At 50.6% G+C, this 19251-nt stretch overlaps 1 protein-coding gene and 1 non-coding gene across 3 annotated transcripts; both read left to right on the top strand.

The window, feature by feature from the left end:
- Positions 1-3817: 3817 nt before the first annotated feature.
- On the top strand, positions 3818-8517 carry NKAIN1 (sodium/potassium transporting ATPase interacting 1). 2 transcript variants are annotated; one of them, XM_007448792.1, is made up of 6 exons: positions 3818-3964; positions 5384-5464; positions 6497-6694; positions 7054-7114; positions 8152-8233; positions 8389-8517. In XM_007448792.1, exons 1-6 carry the CDS (start codon positions 3905-3907, stop codon positions 8396-8398), a joined length of 492 nt encoding a protein of 163 aa, XP_007448854.1. In that variant the 5' UTR covers positions 3818-3904; the 3' UTR covers positions 8399-8517. The 2 variants fall into 2 exon arrangements, with proteins under 2 accessions (XP_007448854.1, XP_007448853.1); XM_007448791.1 differs by lacking the exon at positions 5384-5464 and having other exon boundaries at positions 3867-3964.
- On the top strand, positions 6287-6358 carry TRNAE-UUC (transfer RNA glutamic acid (anticodon UUC)). The gene has a single exon. It is a non-coding gene; the product is annotated as a tRNA-Glu (tRNA).
- Positions 8518-19251: the final 10734 nt, after the last annotated feature.

Here is a 19251-nt window from a genome sequence, read left to right as displayed (position 1 = left end):
GCATCGTTCAGGCCTGGGTTATCCCGCTGATCACAGTGGTTTTTAACTGTCCAAGTTTCCATCCGTCTCCCCTCCTAGGCTCCGAGTTCCCAAAGGGCGGGGACTGCAACGTATTCATTTCAGCATCCCCGCACCAGCACAGGGTCTGACACAGACTAAACGTTCTGTGAATAAATAAATGATGTACACTGGATGGATGAGGGCATGTCAGATGTCAGATGGAGGAGTAAATGGATGTGGATGGCGTTTTGATGAATGAGTGGGCAGTTGTTGGATGGGAGGCTGGAGGGAGGCTGGAAGGATGGCTCAGAGTGACAAGAACAGCCAGTGTTCCATATTCAGTGGAAAGAGAGATCCCTTTGGGCCAGTCAGGAGGTCTTCCTAGGAACGGAGAAAATTGTGCTATGTTTTGAAAACCAAGGAGGACTTGGATATAAGGAAAGGGAAATGATGGTTGATCCTCAACTGTTATTTCAGCTGCTTGGGGGCAGGAACTGGCTGGGAATAAAGAATTGAGCCAGATCCTAGCAGCCTTCGAAGCCCAACTAAGAAGCTTTGACTGTTAGGTCTCCTGCTAATTAACCACCATATATTAAGTCTAATTATTAGTGTATGTGATGTCTCCATATCCTCACAACAACTTCTCAGGGGAGGGATTATCTTCTCCATTTATAGTTAAAGAAATAGGCTTAGAGAGGGAAAGTAATTTGCCCTAAGTTACACAGCAGAACTGCAGTTTGAACTTGAGTTTTAGTGACTCCAGTGCTGCTCACTCTATCAATGACGTCCCTGAGAACACAGGGGTTTTGAGCTAGGGCCAGAGTGGGGGTAGGGGTGATGTCAGGTTTAGGTAGTTGTATCCAGGCAGGGTGTCTCCCCAACTACACTATGAGCCTGGGCAACTCTGTCTCACCCTCCTTGCCAGGACCCTGTGCCAGCTGAATCGAGAGCATCCAGCTGGACCCCAAACCACCAGGACTCCCTAAGGCCTAGCAGAGTCAGGGTAGAAAGGAGAAGAGAAGTGGGTGGGGCAGGAGCTTTTGGGAGGGCAAGCAGCCTGGGGAGTTTCTCCCCCAAGGTTGGCAGGCCACTGGATTCAAAACCAGAAGGGCCCTTAGAGGTCATTTAGTCTGGCAGCCTCTATGTAAGAGGATCTCAAGACCCACAGAAAAGGTAACCTGCCCAAGTAAGCCAGGAATCAGTGTCAGACTCTCAACCAGAAACCACATGTCTTAACTCCCGAGCCAGTGCCAACTGGGAAAGGTGATGTGTTGGTGCCAAGGTGGGACAGGAGGCAGACAAAGGTAGAATGGCTGGCTGGCTCTGCCACCAACCTGCTGTGTGACCTTGGGCAAGTCACTTCCCCTCTCTGAGCCTCATGGTTTTTCTTCTGAGTTAATGATCTCAGCAGTGCCTTTCTGCCAAGAAGTATCCAGTGAGAGATGAACTTGGAAGGCTCTTTACAATCTGCAGAGCTCAGGGAGGGGAGTCACCAGCAAGAGGCAGGCTGGTGCCAGGTGGGTGGGTGCCAGGGTTGGGCCTGCAGCTTCCTGGGTCTCTGCCCAAGCTTTGCCATCTGTGTGGTACCATCAGCTCCATCTCCTCTTGCCTCCCTGCCAGGAAAAAGGCTTCTGGGATCCTCTTACTTTATCAGGATCTTCTTTCTTCCTCCCTAGGCAGACCGTCTTCTCTCTCCTTCTATGTAGTCAGGACTCTTGGGTGCAAGTGACAGAATCAGAAGTACAAGGAGGGAGAATTTGTTTAGGCATGGCTAGATCCTCAGACCTAAAACGATGTCTCCCAGACACTCCCCTTGCTTGTTCACTCTTCCTCCCTCACTCTCTTTCCTTTAGCTTTGGCTTCCTCCTCAAGCAGGCTGTCCCCCAAGTGGTGGCAAAGACAGCCACCAACAGCTCTCAGCTGACACTACGGCCATCCAGGTATCTTGGCAGGTGGCATCTCTGTCCTGATGCCCCAGCAAGTATCCAGGAGAACTCTCAGAGTGCAGGCTGAGTGCCCATCCCTGGACAGATCACTGTGTGTTGCCTATTTGCTTAGACTTGGGTCACTAGCCCACTGCAGAAATTAGAAGTCGGGGGACTTCCCTGGTGGCGCAGTAGTTAGGAATCCACCTGCCAATGCAGGGGACACGGGTTCAAGCCCTGGTCCAGGAAGATCCCACATGCCGTGGAACAACTAAGCCCGTGCGCCACGACTACCGAGCCTGCGCTCTAGAGCCCATGAGCCACAACAACTGAGCCCGCATACCACAACTACTGAAGTTCACGTGCCTAGAGCTTTGCTCTGCAACAAGCGAAACCACTGCAATGAGAAGCCCGCGCACCGCAACAAAGGGTAGCCCCCACTCGCCGCAACTAGAGAAAGCCTGCACACAGGAACGAAGACCCAACACAGCCAAAAATAAATAAATTAAATAAATAAATTTATTAAAAAAAAAAAAAAGAAATTAGAAGTGAGCTCAGCCCCACCCAAGCCACATGGACTGAGGGTCTGGGAGGCAGTTTCCAAAACAAAGAGATAAGTTCTGTCAACAGAAGAAGGAATATGGGACAGTCAATAACAACTGGTATCATTGGTACCTTTGTTCCTAAATATATCAGCTGAAAGGTTGAACCAGGGTCTTCTGGAAAGGGAGTGTTGATTGAGTCCTATATCAGTTACCTTTTGCTGTGTAACAAATCCCTCCAAAATGCAGTGGTTTAAAACAGCCATTTTAGGGAATTCCCCGGTGGTCCACTGGTTAGGACTCAGCACTTTCACTGCCATGGGCCTGGGTTCGATCCCTGGTCAGGGAACTAAGATCGTGAAAGTCGCGTGGTGCAGCCAAAAATTGAAGAAAAAATAAATAAATAAATAAAACAGCCATTTTATTTAGCTCACGATTCTGTGGGTCAGCTGGGAGATTTTTTGGTCTGGCGACCTGTCTTTGGTCAGTTGGTGGGCTGGCTAGCATCTGAATGATCTAGAATGGCCTCACTCATGTGTGTTGATGGTTGACTGGCTGTCAGCTGGGGTGCCTTGGTTCTTTTCCCTGTGGCCTCTCTTCCTCCAGCAGGTCGGCTTGAGCTCTTTCACAAGGTGTTCTCTGTGTTACAAGTATAACAAGTGGGCAAGCTCCAATGCACCGGCGTTTTTCAGGCCTTCACTTGCCTCCTCTTTGCTGAAGTCCCCCTGAACAAAGCAAGTCACATGACCAAGCACAAAATTAGCGTGGAGGGCACTGCTAAAGAGCATGGAAGTAGGAAGAGAAAGAATTTGAGGCCAATTGTGCAACCTACTACAGCTCCCTCAGGGACAGGGAGTGAAAAAAATCCCTTTTCTCTGTAGCCCATGGATCCCATGGGCCAGGGCAACCTCCAGATAGGGGTCCTTGGAAGAACGTGACCAAGCCCCCGGGCTTCCCCGGGGTCTCCAGGGCCCTGGCTCAGCCCTAGGCCAGAGCTAGGGGGAGGCAGTCTGGATCCTGACCACGGGCAGAGACCCGCCCCCCAGGGAAAGTATAGGTGCCAATGGGGAGGCTTCTTGGCAGGGAGGAAGGCGTTCTGAACCCCAGCTCCCATCTCCCTTTAGCCCACCCCAAAGTGATGAACAGGGCTCTGTCCCGCTCATCCTCACAGACGTGTCCTCACCTCCCAGCATCCCTTTGGTACTGCGGGGCTGGGATGGCGCTGAGACTTGTATATAATCAGGTCATGGTTCCTCATCACCATGGTAACTGGTGTCACCTGCTCCACAGGGTTGAAAAGGAGTACCTGTCCTCCTTTTTTAGGTGGTGACTGTGGCCTCAGCCTGCTCTTTCCCACAGGTGGCTGCGTTGGAGCGCCAGATCTTTGACTTCCTGGGCTACCAGTGGGCTCCTATCCTAGCCAACTTCCTGCACATCATGGCAGTTATCCTGGGCATCTTTGGTACCGTGCAGTACCGCTCCCGGTACCTCATTCTGGTATGGCTCACTTGGCCTCTCCACAAGCCAACCCCCTCTTTCTCATCCCCATCCGTTCCCACCTTGTTCTGCAGCCAAAGCTGCCCTCCACCCTGGGCACCTAGACCCCTGCCTCTGGCTGGGCTCCAGCCCAGCTGGTGATGTGGATGTTCAAATCCCAATGCTTCTTTGCTCAGTGGAGACAAAATTAGTATTTTTCCTAAAGAATTTTCTACAGAAAATTCCAAATATTAACAAGGTATTATCATTTAGTGAGTGCCTGCCATATGCCAGGCACATGCTAAGAGTTTCACCTGCTTTACTTATCTTTACGACAGCCCTGCGAAGTATATCTTATCTCCATTTTCCAGATGAGGAAATGAGGCTCAGAAAGGTGACAAGGCTTCCTAAAGTCACACAGCTAATAAGTGGCAGGGTTAGAGCATCCTGTCCAGAGCGAAGGCTCCTGCCGCATCACCACGCTGCCCAGTAAGCCCGTGCGAGGGATGGACTTTGTCTTGTTTGGTTTCTCAAATGCTTCAGGAAGGCTTGGCTTCTGTCCCTTGATGTTCATCAAAAATGCGGTCTAGTGTGGCTAGTGTGGCCTTGAGGCCAATGCCTCCTGTGCCCCAATCCCAGGAGTGCATTATGTCCCTGGCTCCCTCCTCCTACTTCCTCTTTCCAAGTTCTGGTCCTTGATTATCAAACTCCTGTTTTCAACTAGTCTCATCCTTGTCCCTTGCTCTTCCTCAGTGACTCATTTATACACCTCTCTTGAGGGAAAAGGCTTTCCGATAGATTCACTACAGAAATGCTTGACAACCCAAAGTAACAATGCCATGTAGTGTCATGCCCCCCCCAGAGCCCATTCATGCTCATTCTAGGGCTTCTCCACACCTCCCACAGGCTCAGTTCCAGAAGCCAGGTGAACAGGGCCCTTCCAAAGCTCTCCCTCACCTGAGATAAGAGGACCCTTCTCTCCAGTTCTCAGGAAAGCCCCCGGCACCACTGTAAATGGCACTGTCTGCCAGACGTCTGCCACTGGCTTAGGCATAGGATTTGGGTGGAAATAGCCAGCTCCTCTCTAGTTCTTTGCCATGGGCAGGATGCCATCTGGTGTCTGTGGTTCTCTGCAGAGTGGATAGGATTAGCTACCAGAGGACTTAGGTTTGCATGCCAGCCCTACCTCTTCCTAGCTGTGTGATCTTGTTAAATGTCAACCTCTCTGAGCCTTAACTTAGTTATCTTTAAAGAGAAAGACAGCGCCTTCCCTGCAGGGCTCTGGTAAGGACCGGATGGATGTAAAATGATGTGTAAACTATATTGCTTTCTGAGTGAGGCATTGTCATAGTTTCCCCTGCAAAGGTCTCCTCTGTCCATTGACCCGCCCCATGCCCACTCCTCCAGGCCCCACCCTGATCCCACCTCTGCTTTCCCCAGTATGCAGCCTGGCTGGTGCTTTGGGTTGGCTGGAATGCGTTTATCATCTGCTTCTACTTGGAGGTTGGACAGCTGTCCCAGGTAAGCCTCAGGCCTGGCAGTGCCAGAGAGCAGAGACTGACCTTTCCCATCCCCTGCCCCAAGGGCTCCTGTGGTGTGGGTCTCAGGGGCATCATCTCTTGAAGAGACCGCCCTCTACACATTCGAGTAATCTGTGCTCCCTATCCCCCATCCCTACGTTTTCATTTCTGGCATCCTCTGTACTTCTTAAAAACAAATGATGGGGAATTCCCTCGCGGTCCAGAGGGCGGCTTACCCTCTCTGAGCTCCAATTTCGTCATCTAGTAAGTATAGTTGATAGAAACCCCAATTTCATGTGCTTGCTGAGGGGATGAAAGGAGATCAAACATCTCAGTGCTTGGCACCAAGTCAGCATGCAGTGAATATTTGTTAATAGACTGCCTGAGTGAATGGACTGAGGAAAACAGATGCACACGTGGGTAAGAACTTCTGATGTAGGCCAGCCCCTTCTCCATTTCAAAAGGGGAGACCAGGGTCTAAAGAGGTTTGCCCAGGGTCACACACAGGGAGCAGTGGAGAGGCTGAATGGGCTGTGAAGGGGTCTGTATTGAGGATTTCACCAACAGCTGGATAATTGGACCCGGTCACCATTAATGTCCCTTCCAGCCCTGAAATTCTGAGACTCCTGTGGGTTTGAACCAGCCCCTTCCATCTCTGATAGAGGAGTGAGGCCTGCATGGTCATCAAGCGCCACCTACTGGCCAAATGTAGACTTGCAGATACAGACTTCCTCCATACCTTTCGCAAATCAAGCCAGGAAAGGAAGCTGTTACAACAACCCAGGTGTGAAGCAGACCTTATATAAAGTCTTCTGGAGGGAATTCCCTGGCGGTCCAGTGGTTAGGACTCGGCACTTTCACTGCCGGGGCCCGGGTTCGATCCCTGGTCAGGGAACTAGGATCCCACAAGAAGTGCGGTGCTGCCAAAAAAAAAAAAAGAAGTCTCCTGGAGCCTGAGGAGGATTTCCGCCCCTCCCCGCCCCCCCAGCCGCCTCCGGCCCAAGCTCAGTATCCTAGGCCCCTCTGCCCCTAGGACCGGGACTTCATCATGACCTTCAACACATCCCTGCACCGCTCCTGGTGGATGGAGAACGGGCCAGGCTGCCTGGTGACACCTGTCCTGAACTCCCGCCTGGCCCTGGAGGACCACCATGTCATCTCGGTCACCGGCTGCCTGCTTGACTATCCCTACATAGAAGCACTCAGCAGCGCCCTGCAGATCTTCCTGGCTGTGAGTTCTCCCTACCCGCTGCCTGCCCCAGCCCTGCCCTAGGCACTTTACACACACAGTTACATGATCCTCTTTCCTCTTAACAAGCCAGTAAGGTATTGCCCAGGTCCAACTGGGGAAACTGAGGCTCAAAGAGGTAAAATAATTACTTGTCCAAAATCACACTCCCAGAATGGAGAATGAAACCAGGTATATTAAGTTTAAGGCGCAGTCATTTGACTTGGAGTCGTTATGGGTTTGCCTTCCTCTTAGCACACATGGCCCCCGCCAGCGGGGGTGGGCAGGGCCAGGCAGGGGGTGAAGGAAGAGCTTCCCTCTCCTCCCTCCCTCCCTCCCTGACGCGCTGTGTCCTCCCCCAGCTGTTCGGCTTCGTGTTCGCCTGCTACGTGAGCAAAGTATTCCTGGAGGAGGAGGACAGCTGTGAGTGCGGAGCCCCTAGGGAACTGGGGAAACCTGGCCGCGTGCCACCCCACGCAGTCAGCACCCTGGACAGGGGCCAGAGCAGGAGGGAGCCCTGGGTTATTTAAGGCAGCAGTCCCCAACCTTTCTGGCACCAGGGACCGGTTTCATGGAAGACAGTTTTTCTGTGGACGGGGCGTGGGGGGGTGCTTTCAGGATGATTCAAGTGCATTGATTTATTATGGCCTCTGTGCAGTCAAACCTCTCTGCTAATGATAATCTGTATTTGCATCCGCTCCCCAGCACTAGCATCACGGCCTCAGCTCCACCTCAGATCATCAGGCATTAGATTCTCATAAGAAGCGTGCAACCTAGATCCCTCACATGCGCAGTTCACAGTAGGGTTCTTGCCCCTATGAGAATCTAATGCCGCTGCTGATCTGACAGGAGGCGGGGCTCAGGCGGTAATGTGAGCGATGGGGAGCAGCTGTAAATACAGATGAAGCTTCGCTCGCTTGCCTGCCGCTCACCTGCTGTGTGGCCCAGTTCCTAACACCAGTACCGGTCTGTGGCCTGGGGGTTGGGGATCCCTGATTTAAGGGGCCCCTCTGGGGGCTGGGGAAAAAGAGGCAGCAGGGTGTGTGGGGATCTGCATAGCCAGCCCATTCTGGGCTGAGGCCCAGACGTCCGGGTGCCCAATCCAAGGCTCCAGCACTGCCCCCCTACCTGCCCCTCTTAGGCCCCTTCCTGTCGCTCTGAGGGGCTCCACAGCCCCACTCCTGTCAAGCACCGCCCATTCCCAGTTCGTCCCACTCCCACCCCCAACAGGTCTTGCCTCCCTGCACCCTTCTCCCTTAAAGGGCCACCCTCCCCATCCACCCCCCAGCTCTCTATCCTCTTGGGCCTTGGCCCATCCATCAGGACACTGCAACAAAGCCCAACCCCTAAGGCCCTGTACAGGGTCTGGTCTCAGATTCCTCCCTTTCAGGACCCAGCCTCCCATAACTTGCCCCCTTCACAGGCCCATCTCTAACCACGTGCCATCTGCCCTTCCGCAGTTGATTTCATCGGCGGTTTTGACTCCTATGGATACCAGGCGCCGCAGAAGACGTCGCATTTACAACTGCAGCCTCTGTACACGTGGGTCATGGCGCGGAGCAGGGTGGGGTGGAGGGACCCCGGCGCGGGCGTTAGTGTAGGAGAAAGAAGGGGAGGGAGGAGCGGAGAGGGCAGCCAGATCTCTCCGCCTCCCTACTTAGGGGTCCACTTCCCTAACCTGCCTTTGTTTCCTCCAGGGCGGGGTAGTAGCTTCTGCCCCACGACCACCCCCGCGGCTAGATAGACTGACCGCCGCAGCCGCGAGCTCTGGCCAAGATGGCAGGCGTGCCCCCTGGCGGCTCGCTGACTGGACTGCAGCCTGGGTCGGCTTGACGTGGGTCCGAAGCAGACATGGACTTGGCGCTTAGCCGCCTGGACTTAAGGGGTGGGGCGGGGGAGGGGCGGGGGAGGGGGTTCGCGGGGTTTGTATTTTTTTATCTCCACCTTGGTGTGTGCCGGAGCCTCCTGCCCTTCTCCAGCCTCTCCCTTTCACCCTTCTTCACCCAGCATCCTGTCCCCTGTCCAGAGAGAAAGGACAGGACAGACAGACTTACCCCCATCTCACCACATTCATTCACCAGCCCTGGGGAAAGTTACCCTGAACTAGAAGCAGGAGTTCTGGGTTCTAATCGCAGCTCCATCACTAACTCTCTATGTGACATCTGGCAAAGCCCTTGCCCTCTCTGGGCCTCAGTTTCCGACCTCAGATAATTAAAATAATCCCTTCGTAAGTGGAGCTCTTTCTAGCCTTTTCATTTGACTCTCAATTCCCTGGACTATACTGGGATTTTACATAATCCCCATTTTGCAGATATGGAAACTGAGGCCCAGAGATGTAAAGCAATTTGCTTGAGGCCACACAGCTGGGCTTTTGGTGGCGGCAGGCCTCGAATATGATCTGTAGTTTCAGACTCCAAAACCCATTTCCAAGCCCCCTTCCAACTTGGACACTAGAACCCATGTGATATACACCACACTCACATACCACCACCACCACTTGCTAACTCCTCTCTTAAAGCAATATATACGTTCTCTTGTTGGGAACAGGATGGATGGATCCCAGGGCCCTGAATTCAGCCTGACCCACAGGGAAGCCTTCTTAGACTCGGCCTCTGTCCACCCTTGGCAAAGCTTTCAAGCTCTCTCTAGCAAAGGGGGGACACGACTCAGTCACCCCACCCCCTTCCACGTCCCTGAGCCTGCTGCACCCATGATCCCCCACCCCTTCAGCAACTCTGCCAACCCCTGGTGGCTCCATCCACCTCACCAGTTGGAAGACCTGTGGTTCCAGAGTGGAAAAGCGCTCATCTGTGCTGCCTGGTCAACAGTGTTCAGAGATCACCAGTGTTGATGATCACGCCGGTGTCCAGAAGCAACCTTTGACAAATCCAGTTGTTCTGGAGAGGCAAAATGGGGGTGGGGGTCATAGTGGGGGGTCTGGAGGGCCAGCACCCTTCCTTAAGAGCAAGTAGAGATGAGGGCTCATTCTCCTCGCCTCCCTCCACAGACCCCTCTGAGGACCCTGCATCCTGTGCGCTGGCTGGTGAATCTCAGGGCAGGAGGATCAGGCCTCAGCTTCCAGTTTGTGAAGTAGGAGTGGTCCTGGCTTGGGAAGGAGGGTGGGAGGCATGGGGGAACCAGATGGAAATACAGACGGTTGCACACCTGAGCCCATCCATGGGGACCGTTCCTTGCTCTCCACCCTCTGATCTAGCATTCCCTTCCATCTAAGGCCCAAATATCCTGAACTTGGACCCCACCCCACCATCCCATCTGCAGGTCTGTGCCAAAGAGCCAAACCCAGGAGTCCCTCTGGTCACTACAGGGCCCAAGGTCCCAAATGGTGAGCCTGGTTAGCTATGGGTACAGCTCAGGAGGGCAACAGTTCCCTTCTGGCCTGGCTGCTGCTCTGCTCTTGGACCAAGTCCTGCCTCCAGCCCTCTCTTCTCAGAGCCACCCCCAGCCAGCTGTCATCTCACCCCCAAGCCCCTTTCTACTCAACGACTTGAGCCACTGGTGCTTTGAAGCCTTTTGTTTTTGTAAGATGTTTTTTTCAAGGAGACAGTGTTCTCACTGGGACCTTGCAAGGCAGGAGTGTTGCCCTGGTTTCTGTGCAGGTGGGTTGATTAAAGATGGTGTTTTCCGACTTCCCTGGTGGCGCAGTGGTTAAGAATCCGCCTGCCAATGCAGGGAACAGGGGTTCGAGCCCTGGTCCGGGAAGATCCCACATGCCACGGAGCAACTAAGCCCGTGTGCCACAACTACTGAGCCTGCACTCTAGAGCCCGTGAGCCACAACTACGGAGCCCACGTGCCACAACTACTGCAGCCCTCGTGCCTAGAGCCTGTGCTCTGCAACAAAGAGAAGCCACCACAATGAGAAGCCCATGCACCGCAACAAAGAGTAGCCCTCGCTGCAACTAGAGAAAGCCCGCGCGCAGCAACAAAGACCCAACACAGCCAAAAAATTAAAAAAAAAAAAAAAAAAAAAAAAAAAAAAGATGGTGTTTTCTTCTCTGTCTTTCTGTCCTGCCCTGTGAGTCGGCAGGGTCTTCTAAGGGAGAAGTCTTTGCGTGGAGGGTGGGCAGAGGTTGGGAATCTGTCACTGTCATTATCAGACATTGCTGGGGCACTGGCCTGTCCCTCTGGCTGGCTGTGTAGCTTTGGGCAAGTCACACTCCCTCTCTTTCCTCATCCATAAAATGCAGAGAAGGGATTAAATCAGTGGGTTCCCAAACCTGGCTTTGCAATCCCTTGGAGAGCTTTCTATTTTTCCGATTAAGTGCATTTTAAGGTTATGCTTTCAAATATCCTTTGCATCCTGGCTCTGTCCTCTTCCTAAAAATTCAGTTCCTGACTTGGAATAAGCTGGCAGACAGTACTTTAGACACAGATTCCTGCATCCCAACTGGGACATCCTGGCTCCTTTTCTGACTGTACAAAAAGAATCAGTATTTTGAATTTTAAAATTTTACTTTTGTGTATGAATAGGTAATAAGTATATGTGTACAGGATTCAGAAAGTTCCAGGGGGCTATGTACTCTTACTTATTTTTCATATCTTTCCGAAGATAGTCAAAAATTTTTTAATTATATAAAATTTTTTTCCCCTTTTTCACACAAATGGTAACATATTTTACTCACTCTTCAACTCCCTGCTCATTCACCTAACTCTGAATCTTGGAAATCTTCTCTCAATAACACATGTGGAGGTACCTCCCATTCTTTCACAATGATTTAAGATCCCCAGGTGACCTTGATGGAGTTAGGGGCCAAGAGCCAGAGGTTCTACATAAGGATGCCCAGGTCCACTATTCAAACCTCTGTGGACCATTCCTGGTCGTGGAGTCAGAGGGAAATAAGGAGTTTATGGTCTAGTGGGGAGCCCAGGGGGTGGGCAGGCAGAAGTTGACGCTGCTAGCAGGTGGTCGATGCTGAGGACAGTTTGGCGTGAAAGGTGGTTGTTAATAGGAGCTCGGGAGAGAGGTGATCTGAACATCCTGGATGGACCAACAGCATGAGCAGAGGTGTGGAGGGAGGAAAACCCGTAGTGTCTGGGGTAAAAATGGCCAGAGACGAACTAGCTGGAGGGAGCCTCAGTGGGGAATGTATCCGTCTTCTATCGCTGTCATAAGTCATCATAACTTTAGTCTCTTAAAGCAGTATACATTTGTTATCTTACAGTTCAGTAGAAGTCCAACATGGGTCTCGCTGGGGTAAAATTAAGATGTCTGGAGGGTTGCCTCTCTTTCTGGAGTCTCTAGGGGAGAATCCGTTTCCTTTTCTAGCTTCTAGAGGCTATGTGCATTTCTTGGCTCGTGGCCCCTTTCCTCCATCTTCAAAGTCAGCAACATCACAGCCCTCTGACCTTTTTGTTTTTTCCCTGGCCGTGCAGCATGTGGGATCCTAGTTCCCTGACCAGGGATCGAACCCGCGCCCCCTTGCAGTGGAAGCGTGGAGTCTTAACCATTGGACCACTAGGCAAGTCCCAATCTCTGACCCTTTTTCCATCACATGTCTCTAACCACAGCCAGGAAAGGTTCTCCACTTGTAAGGATTCGTGTCATTGGGTTGGGCCCACTTGAATAATCCAGGATAATTTCTTCCTCTCAAAGTCCTTAATTCCATCTGCAAAGTCCCTTTTGCCATGTAATGCATTCACAGGTTCCAGGAATTAGAATGTGACCCTCTTTGCAGGGCCATTATTCTGCCTTCCCAGAGAAGGAGTCGTATCCAGAAGCCCTGAATGTCAAACCAGAGTGCATCGGCCTGGTGTGATGGCAGGAGGAACTATTGAAGGATTTTGAGCAGAAGCTACTCGATTAGAATTGTCCTACAGAGAGAACTGGCAGGGCTGGGAGGGTGGGCTGGAGGAAGGAAGCAGGAAGCAGTGTTTTGTCTGGAAGAGGCCTAGGGTTTCTTACTTCCCTGTGTAAATGTGTGTTCTTGTGGGTATGTGTGTAAACTTGGGAGGTAAAGGTCAGCATGAACTTCAGGTGTCAGACATCCCTGGGTCCCCGTTCATCACTCTGGAATCAGTCAAGCTGGCCTTCCCACAAAGCCCCGTGTGGCTCCTGCCATCCTGGGGCCATCTCCCAGCAACCTCTGCACATTCGAATAATCCAGGTAGGACATACCTTCCAATAACTGCTGGGTTATAACGGTGCCCAAGCCATTCTTTTTTTTTTTTTTTTTTTGATGTGGACCATTTTTAAAGTCTTTATTGAATTTGTTACAATATTGGTCTGTTATATGTTTTTGTTTTTTTGGCCCCAAGGCACGTGGGATCTTAGCTCCTGACTAGGGATCGAACCCACACCTCCTGCATTGGAAGGTGAAGTCTTAACCACTGGACCACCAGGGAAGTCCCCCCAAGCCATTCTATGAAGCACTAGAATACAATCCCCAAGGTGCATTTGACAAGCATAAGAGTCTCCTGGGATTTGTAGACAGACTAGTGTTTGCTTGAATGCGTTGGAATTGGGTCTTGCTGTTCCTAAACAGACTATAGGCATGAGGGAGGGCCTGACACCAAGACCTTATTGCCTTATAAGAGTCAGTACTCCATAGGCATGGCCCTGGACAGACAGGGTTTCTTAAACTTGCAGAGCATAAGCATCTCTTAAAAATCCAAATTCCTGAGCCTGATCTGAGCCACACTGAACCCAACATCTGGGCAGTGGAAGGAACTTGTGTTTTTCACTAGTGCCCCAGGAGATCCACGTTTGGGAAATCCTAGACGCAGGTAAAGAGGCATTCAAACATTTTTGAAACTTCCCCTCCTCCAGTGTCATGGAAGGCCTACCAAATTATGCCTGCCAGCTCCCTCACATCAGAAGTCGACTCTAAGACTCTCTCCCCCAAGTTTAATTGCATTTGTTAATAATTGTTACAGTCTTAAATTTTTAAAAAATGGGTTAATAATTTCAAAGTCTAGGATCAACTCTTGAACTTAAACATTGACAACTTTACCACTTGGTTAGTTTGAGCAAAGGCAGGTCTGAGTTTGCCTGCCACCACCTGTGCCGGGGACCACACCCCCACCCTGAGCCTTGCTTCCAGGGATTCAGCGATTCAACCAGACTGATCAGGCCCAGGCCAACTGGGGCTGCAGAGAGAGCCCTGTGCTAGGCATCCAATACTGAAATACTCCAAAACTGAAGTTTGAGTTCTTCCTCTGCCCCTTTCTCATCCTGGGACCTGGGGCCACTCCTCCCACCTCTGGTCTTGGTTACTTCAGTGAAATGAGAGGGCTGGACTTTGCAGAATATGCCTGGGCTTCTTTACTGCTGACCTGGAACAGGGCTTCTCCATCCTAACTGTACTTGGGATGTCTTTTTAAAATACAGATTTCTGGGCTCCACTCATGTACCAGATTCTAATTCATTGGACCCAAAGCATCTGAATCCATCCTTCAAATATTTATTAAGAACTTACTATGTGCCAGGCACTGAGGATACAGCAGTGAACAAAACAGAACGTAATCCCTGCTCTCGTAGGGGATATCTATGGAAGCAGACATACATAGGTAAACCAGTAAAATATATGGTGTGTCAGATAAGTGTCATGGAGCAAAACAGGGCAGGGAAGGGAACACAGGATAGGGATTGATTCTGGTTTTAAATTGGACATCGTTAGTCAGGAAGGTCTCACTGGGAAAAGGTTTTGATAAAATACCTGAAGAAGAAGACAAAGGGAACAGCAAGTGCAAAGGTTCTGAGTCAGAGCCTGAATACCGGAGGGAAGCAAGGAGGCCAGGGTGGTTCAAAGCAAGGAAACGAGAGAGTGGTAGGAGATGAAGTCCGAGAGATAAAGGGGTGCGGGGAGTGTCAGGTGCTGTATTGGCTTGAAGAACACCATAAGGGCTTCAGTTTTTAATCTGAGATGGGAAAACACAGAGCTGGGAAGAATCCCTTTGGGTACTGTGTGGAGAACACACTGTAAGGGGTCAAGGGCTGAAACACAGAGACCAGGTCAGATACCATCAAGATAATCCAGGTGTGGGATGGTGGTGCTTGGTCAGAGTGGCAGCAGTGGAGATGAGACGTGGCTGGATTCCAATATATTTTGAGTGTAGGACCAAGAAGATTTGCTGGGGGGTTGGCTGTGGGATGTGAATGAAAGAGCAGAGTCACACAGGACCCCAAGGTTTTCAGCCTGAGTGAGCAGAAGGATGGAGTTGCCCTTGCGATGGGATGACATCAGGAGGAGAAAGTTTGGGGACAGACTCCCGTGTTCTGGTTTTGGACACCTAAAGTTTGAGATGCCTGTTAGGCATTCAAGTGGAGATGTCGAGGAGGCAGTTGGGTATAAGAGTCCTGGGCTGAAGATAGGAAGTTTGGAATCACTGAGGTTGAGATGGTGTTTCAAGTCGACAATAGATGAAATCACCAAGAGAGTGAATGTAGACAGGGAAGAGGGTTGAAGACAGTCCTGGGGCACTTGTACATTTGGAGCTGGAGAACATTAGGAGGAACCAGCAGAGAAGGCTGAGGTAGGCAAACCAGGGAGCTGATACAAACTAGCATTTTGAGTTCACTCAGTCTACTGATTTCACTCTCTATCAAGAAATATTTACTGAGCACCTCTTACATTCCAGGCACTGTTCCAGACACCGAGGCTACAGCAATGAACAACGCAGACAACGCTTTAGCTTTCTCTCTTACAATTTAGCTTCTAGGCAGAATTGACATATATTTTCTTGTTTAGTCTTCCTAACAATCCTAAGAAGTTCCATTACCACCATCTTATAGATGGAGTCACTAAAGCTGGGAGAGATTAAGTCACCTATTCAAAGTTACCCAGCTAGTAAGTGGCAGAATCAGCATTTAAATGCAGCCACTCTGACCCCTGACTCATTATCTAACCACTGAACACATACTGCCTCATGGGGAATTCCAGTGCCCAGGCAAGGCTGAGAACCACTGCTCGAGGATACTCTTAGCTTTCTACTGCTGTATAGCAAATTACCCCAGAACTTAGCAGCTTAAGTCAACAAACACTGTCTTAAAGTTTATGGGTCAGAAATTCGGGAGCAGCTTAGCTGGGTGGTGCTGACCAGGGTCTCTCATGAACTTGCAGTTTAGAGTTAGGTCAGGTCTGCAGATGTGTGAAGGCTTGGCTGGGCTGGAGGGTCCACCTCCAAGATTGCATAATCACGCGGCTGTTGATAGAAGGCGTCAGTTCCCTTTCACATGGAGGAAGTGAGCCACATAAAAAGTGGATCCAGAGCAAGCGATCTGAGAGAAAGAGAGAGCAAGGAGGCTAGGAAGACCTAGTCTCAGAAGTCACACACCATCACTGCCACCACATTCTGTTGGTTGGAAGTGACTCACTAAGTCCAATCCACATGAATGAGTAAGCAATTAGTCTTCACCTTTTGAGGGAAAGATTGTCAAAGAATTTGTAGACATACTTTAAAAGCCCTACAGCGACTCTGATTGTTGTTATAATACGCTTACATTATTGGGTTGGCCAAAAAGTTCGTTTGGGTTTTTCCGTAACATCTTATGGCAAAACCCAAACAAATTGTTGGCCAGCCCAATATTTTTAAGAAACCAAACAGGTGCAGAGAAGAAATGGACTGTCGGCCTCCTTTCCTCCACTCTTCCCTGTGACCTTCTGGATTCAAAAACTCAAAACTTTGAGCACCAGGGAAAAGGGGATCCGATCTGTTCATTGGTGGAGAGTGCATGGTGCCTGCGACATGGTAGACACTTGATAAATATTTATGAAAGACACCCGCTGGAGGACCTCCTATAATCAGACATGTGGGTTCATTCCATGGGTTTATGAACCCATGGGTTCATAAACTGCCTCCACATGTCTGTTCTGGTGCTAAGGTGCAAAGATAGATCTGACCTAGTCCCTGTCCCCAGAGGGAGCCCTCAGACTGGAGGGGGGGGGGAATTTAATACAAAAAACAAAAAGCAAAATAGATGCTATAAGTGGCAGTATGATCTGGGGATGCAGTGGAGAATCATGGTGGAAGCACAGAAGAAGAGGGCAATCGAGGGAGGCTTCATAGAAGAAGTGGCACTTTGAACTGAGACTTGAAGAATGAGAAGGAGTGTGTTTGGAAGACTTGTGTGGAGAGAAATGGCATTTCAGGCCAAAAGAACAGCTTGTTCAAAGACGTAGAGGTGTGAGAGAACCTAGCATGTTTGGGGAGTTTCAGAGTTAGAAGGAACCTTGGTATTATTTAGCGGAAACCCCAGTGCTCCTTGCCTCTCCTCATAATAGTAATAGCCAACATTCTCAGATGACTGCCACCTGCCAGGCACTGTGCTAAGCACTGTGGACGGACTGTCTGATTTGGACCTCACAACAACCCTATAAGGTGCCTATTAAGATCATCTCCAGTTCGTAAATGAGGAAACCGAGACTCAGAGAGGTTAAGTACCATGGCCAGGGCTGCACAGTGAGTAAGTTGCAGAGCTGGGACTTGAATCAGGATCTTTCTGACATACAAGCCTGTGTTTTTAACCTCTGCATTGCACTACATCTGCATTGTTAAGTGGTCTCGTAGCCTCACCTTGCACACTTGGAGTGACGGGAAGCTCACCATCTCTCTGGCCAGGACAAAGAGGCCGTGGAGGTCTTTCATTCCAGTCCTGAAATGCTAGGAATCACCAGCCTAATTGAAGCAAAGGCTTAATAGAAAGACAGGCACTGGCTTCCCTGGTGGTGCAGTGGTTAAGAATCCGCCTGCCAATGCAGGCGACATGGGTTCGTGGTCCCATGGGTTCCCTGGTCCAGGAAGATCCCACATGCCGCAGAGCAACTAAGCCCGCGAGCCACAACTACTGAGCCCACGTGCCATAACTACTGATGCCTGCGCACCTAGAGCCCGTGCTCCACAACAAGAGAAGCCACTGCAATGAGAAGCCCGCACACCGCAACGAAGAGGAGCCCCCATTCGCCGCAACTAGAGAAAAGCCCGCGCGCAGCAACAAGGACCCAACGCAGCCAAAAATAATAAATAGACTTTTTTAAAAAAAGAAAAGAAAGACAGTCACTACCTTGTGTGTCAAGGCAGGAAGCATTTACTGATTATCAATCCAATTCCATTTACCCAAAGAGCTCTGGTTCGAGGCAGCATGATCAGCACCTATTAGGGGAGGTGATGGCTGCAGGGGCTACAAGGAGGCGCAACCTCTCCCAGGGGACTCAGGGAGGGCCTCCTGGAGTGACCCAGAGGGAAGGGCATGGATTTCTCTAGATCAGAGTTTCTCCAACTCAGCGTTATTCCAATCTGGGGCCATATAATTCCTTGCTGCGGGAAGCTGTCCCGTACACTGGAGGACGGTTAGCAGCACCCCATGCTCTGCCCACAAGATGTAACCCCACCCTCAGCAGTGACAACCAAATGTGTCCCCGGACACTGCCAAATATCTCTGAGGAGCAATATTGCCCCTGGTGGAGAATTACCTCTCTAGACAGAGGAAATAAAGTGCGTTAAGTCATCAAGGAGGGGTGAGTGAGACTTCGGGTAAAACACTTAACTTGAGCCTCCTTTTTCTCATGTGTAAAATGGCACAATATTTGAGAGGGTTATTGTGGTAACTAATGAGAATACCTGTAAAGCACTTGACACATAGAAGGTCCCCAATAAATGTTAGTTCCTTTCCACTGTAAGACAAAAATGACAACCCCTGACCCCAGTCTCGTCAAACCACGGGCTGCTTTTGAGACCGTGATCCTTAGGCTCCAAACTAGGGCCTTGGTGTCTCTGCCCACACAATGGCACTGGGGTGAAGAGAGGAATGAAGCTAGATCAATGGCTCCCAACTTTGTAAATTACCACCCTCATCCTGGTCCCATTTTTAAAAAGAGAGCATTGATTAATGATTAATTTATTTCCCAACTGCCCAAGGCAGCTGTCCCAGCTCTGTGGGGCAGGACTCACCACACGACTTCCTGGAGAGTTGGTGATCCCAGCCCAGAACAGATTCCCCTCTTGGCTTGACAACCTCTTCCCACATCAATATGGGATGGTTCTCTGGATTCCGAAATACCACGAGAGCACAAGGACCCCATTCTGTCACCAGAGGCTCCTGAATAGCAGATTAAGAATCACAAATCGGTGGGCTTCCCTGGTGGCGCAGTGGTTGAGAGTCCGCCTGCCAACGCAGGGGACACGGGTTCGTGCCCCGGTCCGGGAAGATCCCACATGCCGCGGAGTGGCTAGGCCCGTGAGCCATGGCCGCGGAGCCTGCGCGTCCAGAGCCTGTGCTCCGCAGCAGGAGAGGCCACAACAATGAGAGGCCCGCGTACCACAAAAAAAAAAAAAGAATCACAAATTGGTTGGTGATTATATGAGAGCAGGGACTCCCAAGCCCCCAGCACCAACACCAAGTCCTGCAGCTACTGTGCCAGGCACGGGGCTTGGGGTTTCACTTGCGCTGCTGCCTCATTCAGTGATATCGTGTCCATTTCATAGATGAGGACACTGATAAGAATTGCATTAAATTGGTAGATTGCTTTGGGTACTATGGCCATTTTAACAACATTAATTCTACCAGTTTAAGAACATGGGATATCTTTCCATTTCTTTGAATCA

The sequence above is a fragment of the Lipotes vexillifer genome, unplaced genomic scaffold, assembly GCF_000442215.2.
Source record: "Lipotes vexillifer unplaced genomic scaffold, Lipotes_vexillifer_v1.1 scaffold969, whole genome shotgun sequence".
In the NCBI taxonomy this organism is placed as follows: domain Eukaryota; kingdom Metazoa; phylum Chordata; class Mammalia; order Artiodactyla; family Lipotidae; genus Lipotes; species Lipotes vexillifer.
The sequence above is the reverse complement of the archived record's forward strand: the minus strand, read 5'-3'. Positions and strand labels throughout refer to the sequence as shown.

Excerpts from the sequence above, each read along its gene's own strand:
- NKAIN1 (XM_007448792.1), top strand. The coding sequence starts at position 3,905 with ATGGCAGTTATCCTGGGCATCTTTGGTACCGTGCAGTACCGCTCCCGG. Across the intron at positions 3,965-5,383 it reads GCTCCCGGTACCTCATTCTG|TATGCAGCCTGGCTGGTGCT; the intron begins GTATGGCTCACT and ends TGCTTTCCCCAG. Across the intron at positions 7,115-8,151 it reads CCTGGAGGAGGAGGACAGCT|TTGATTTCATCGGCGGTTTT; the intron begins GTGAGTGCGGAG and ends GCCCTTCCGCAG.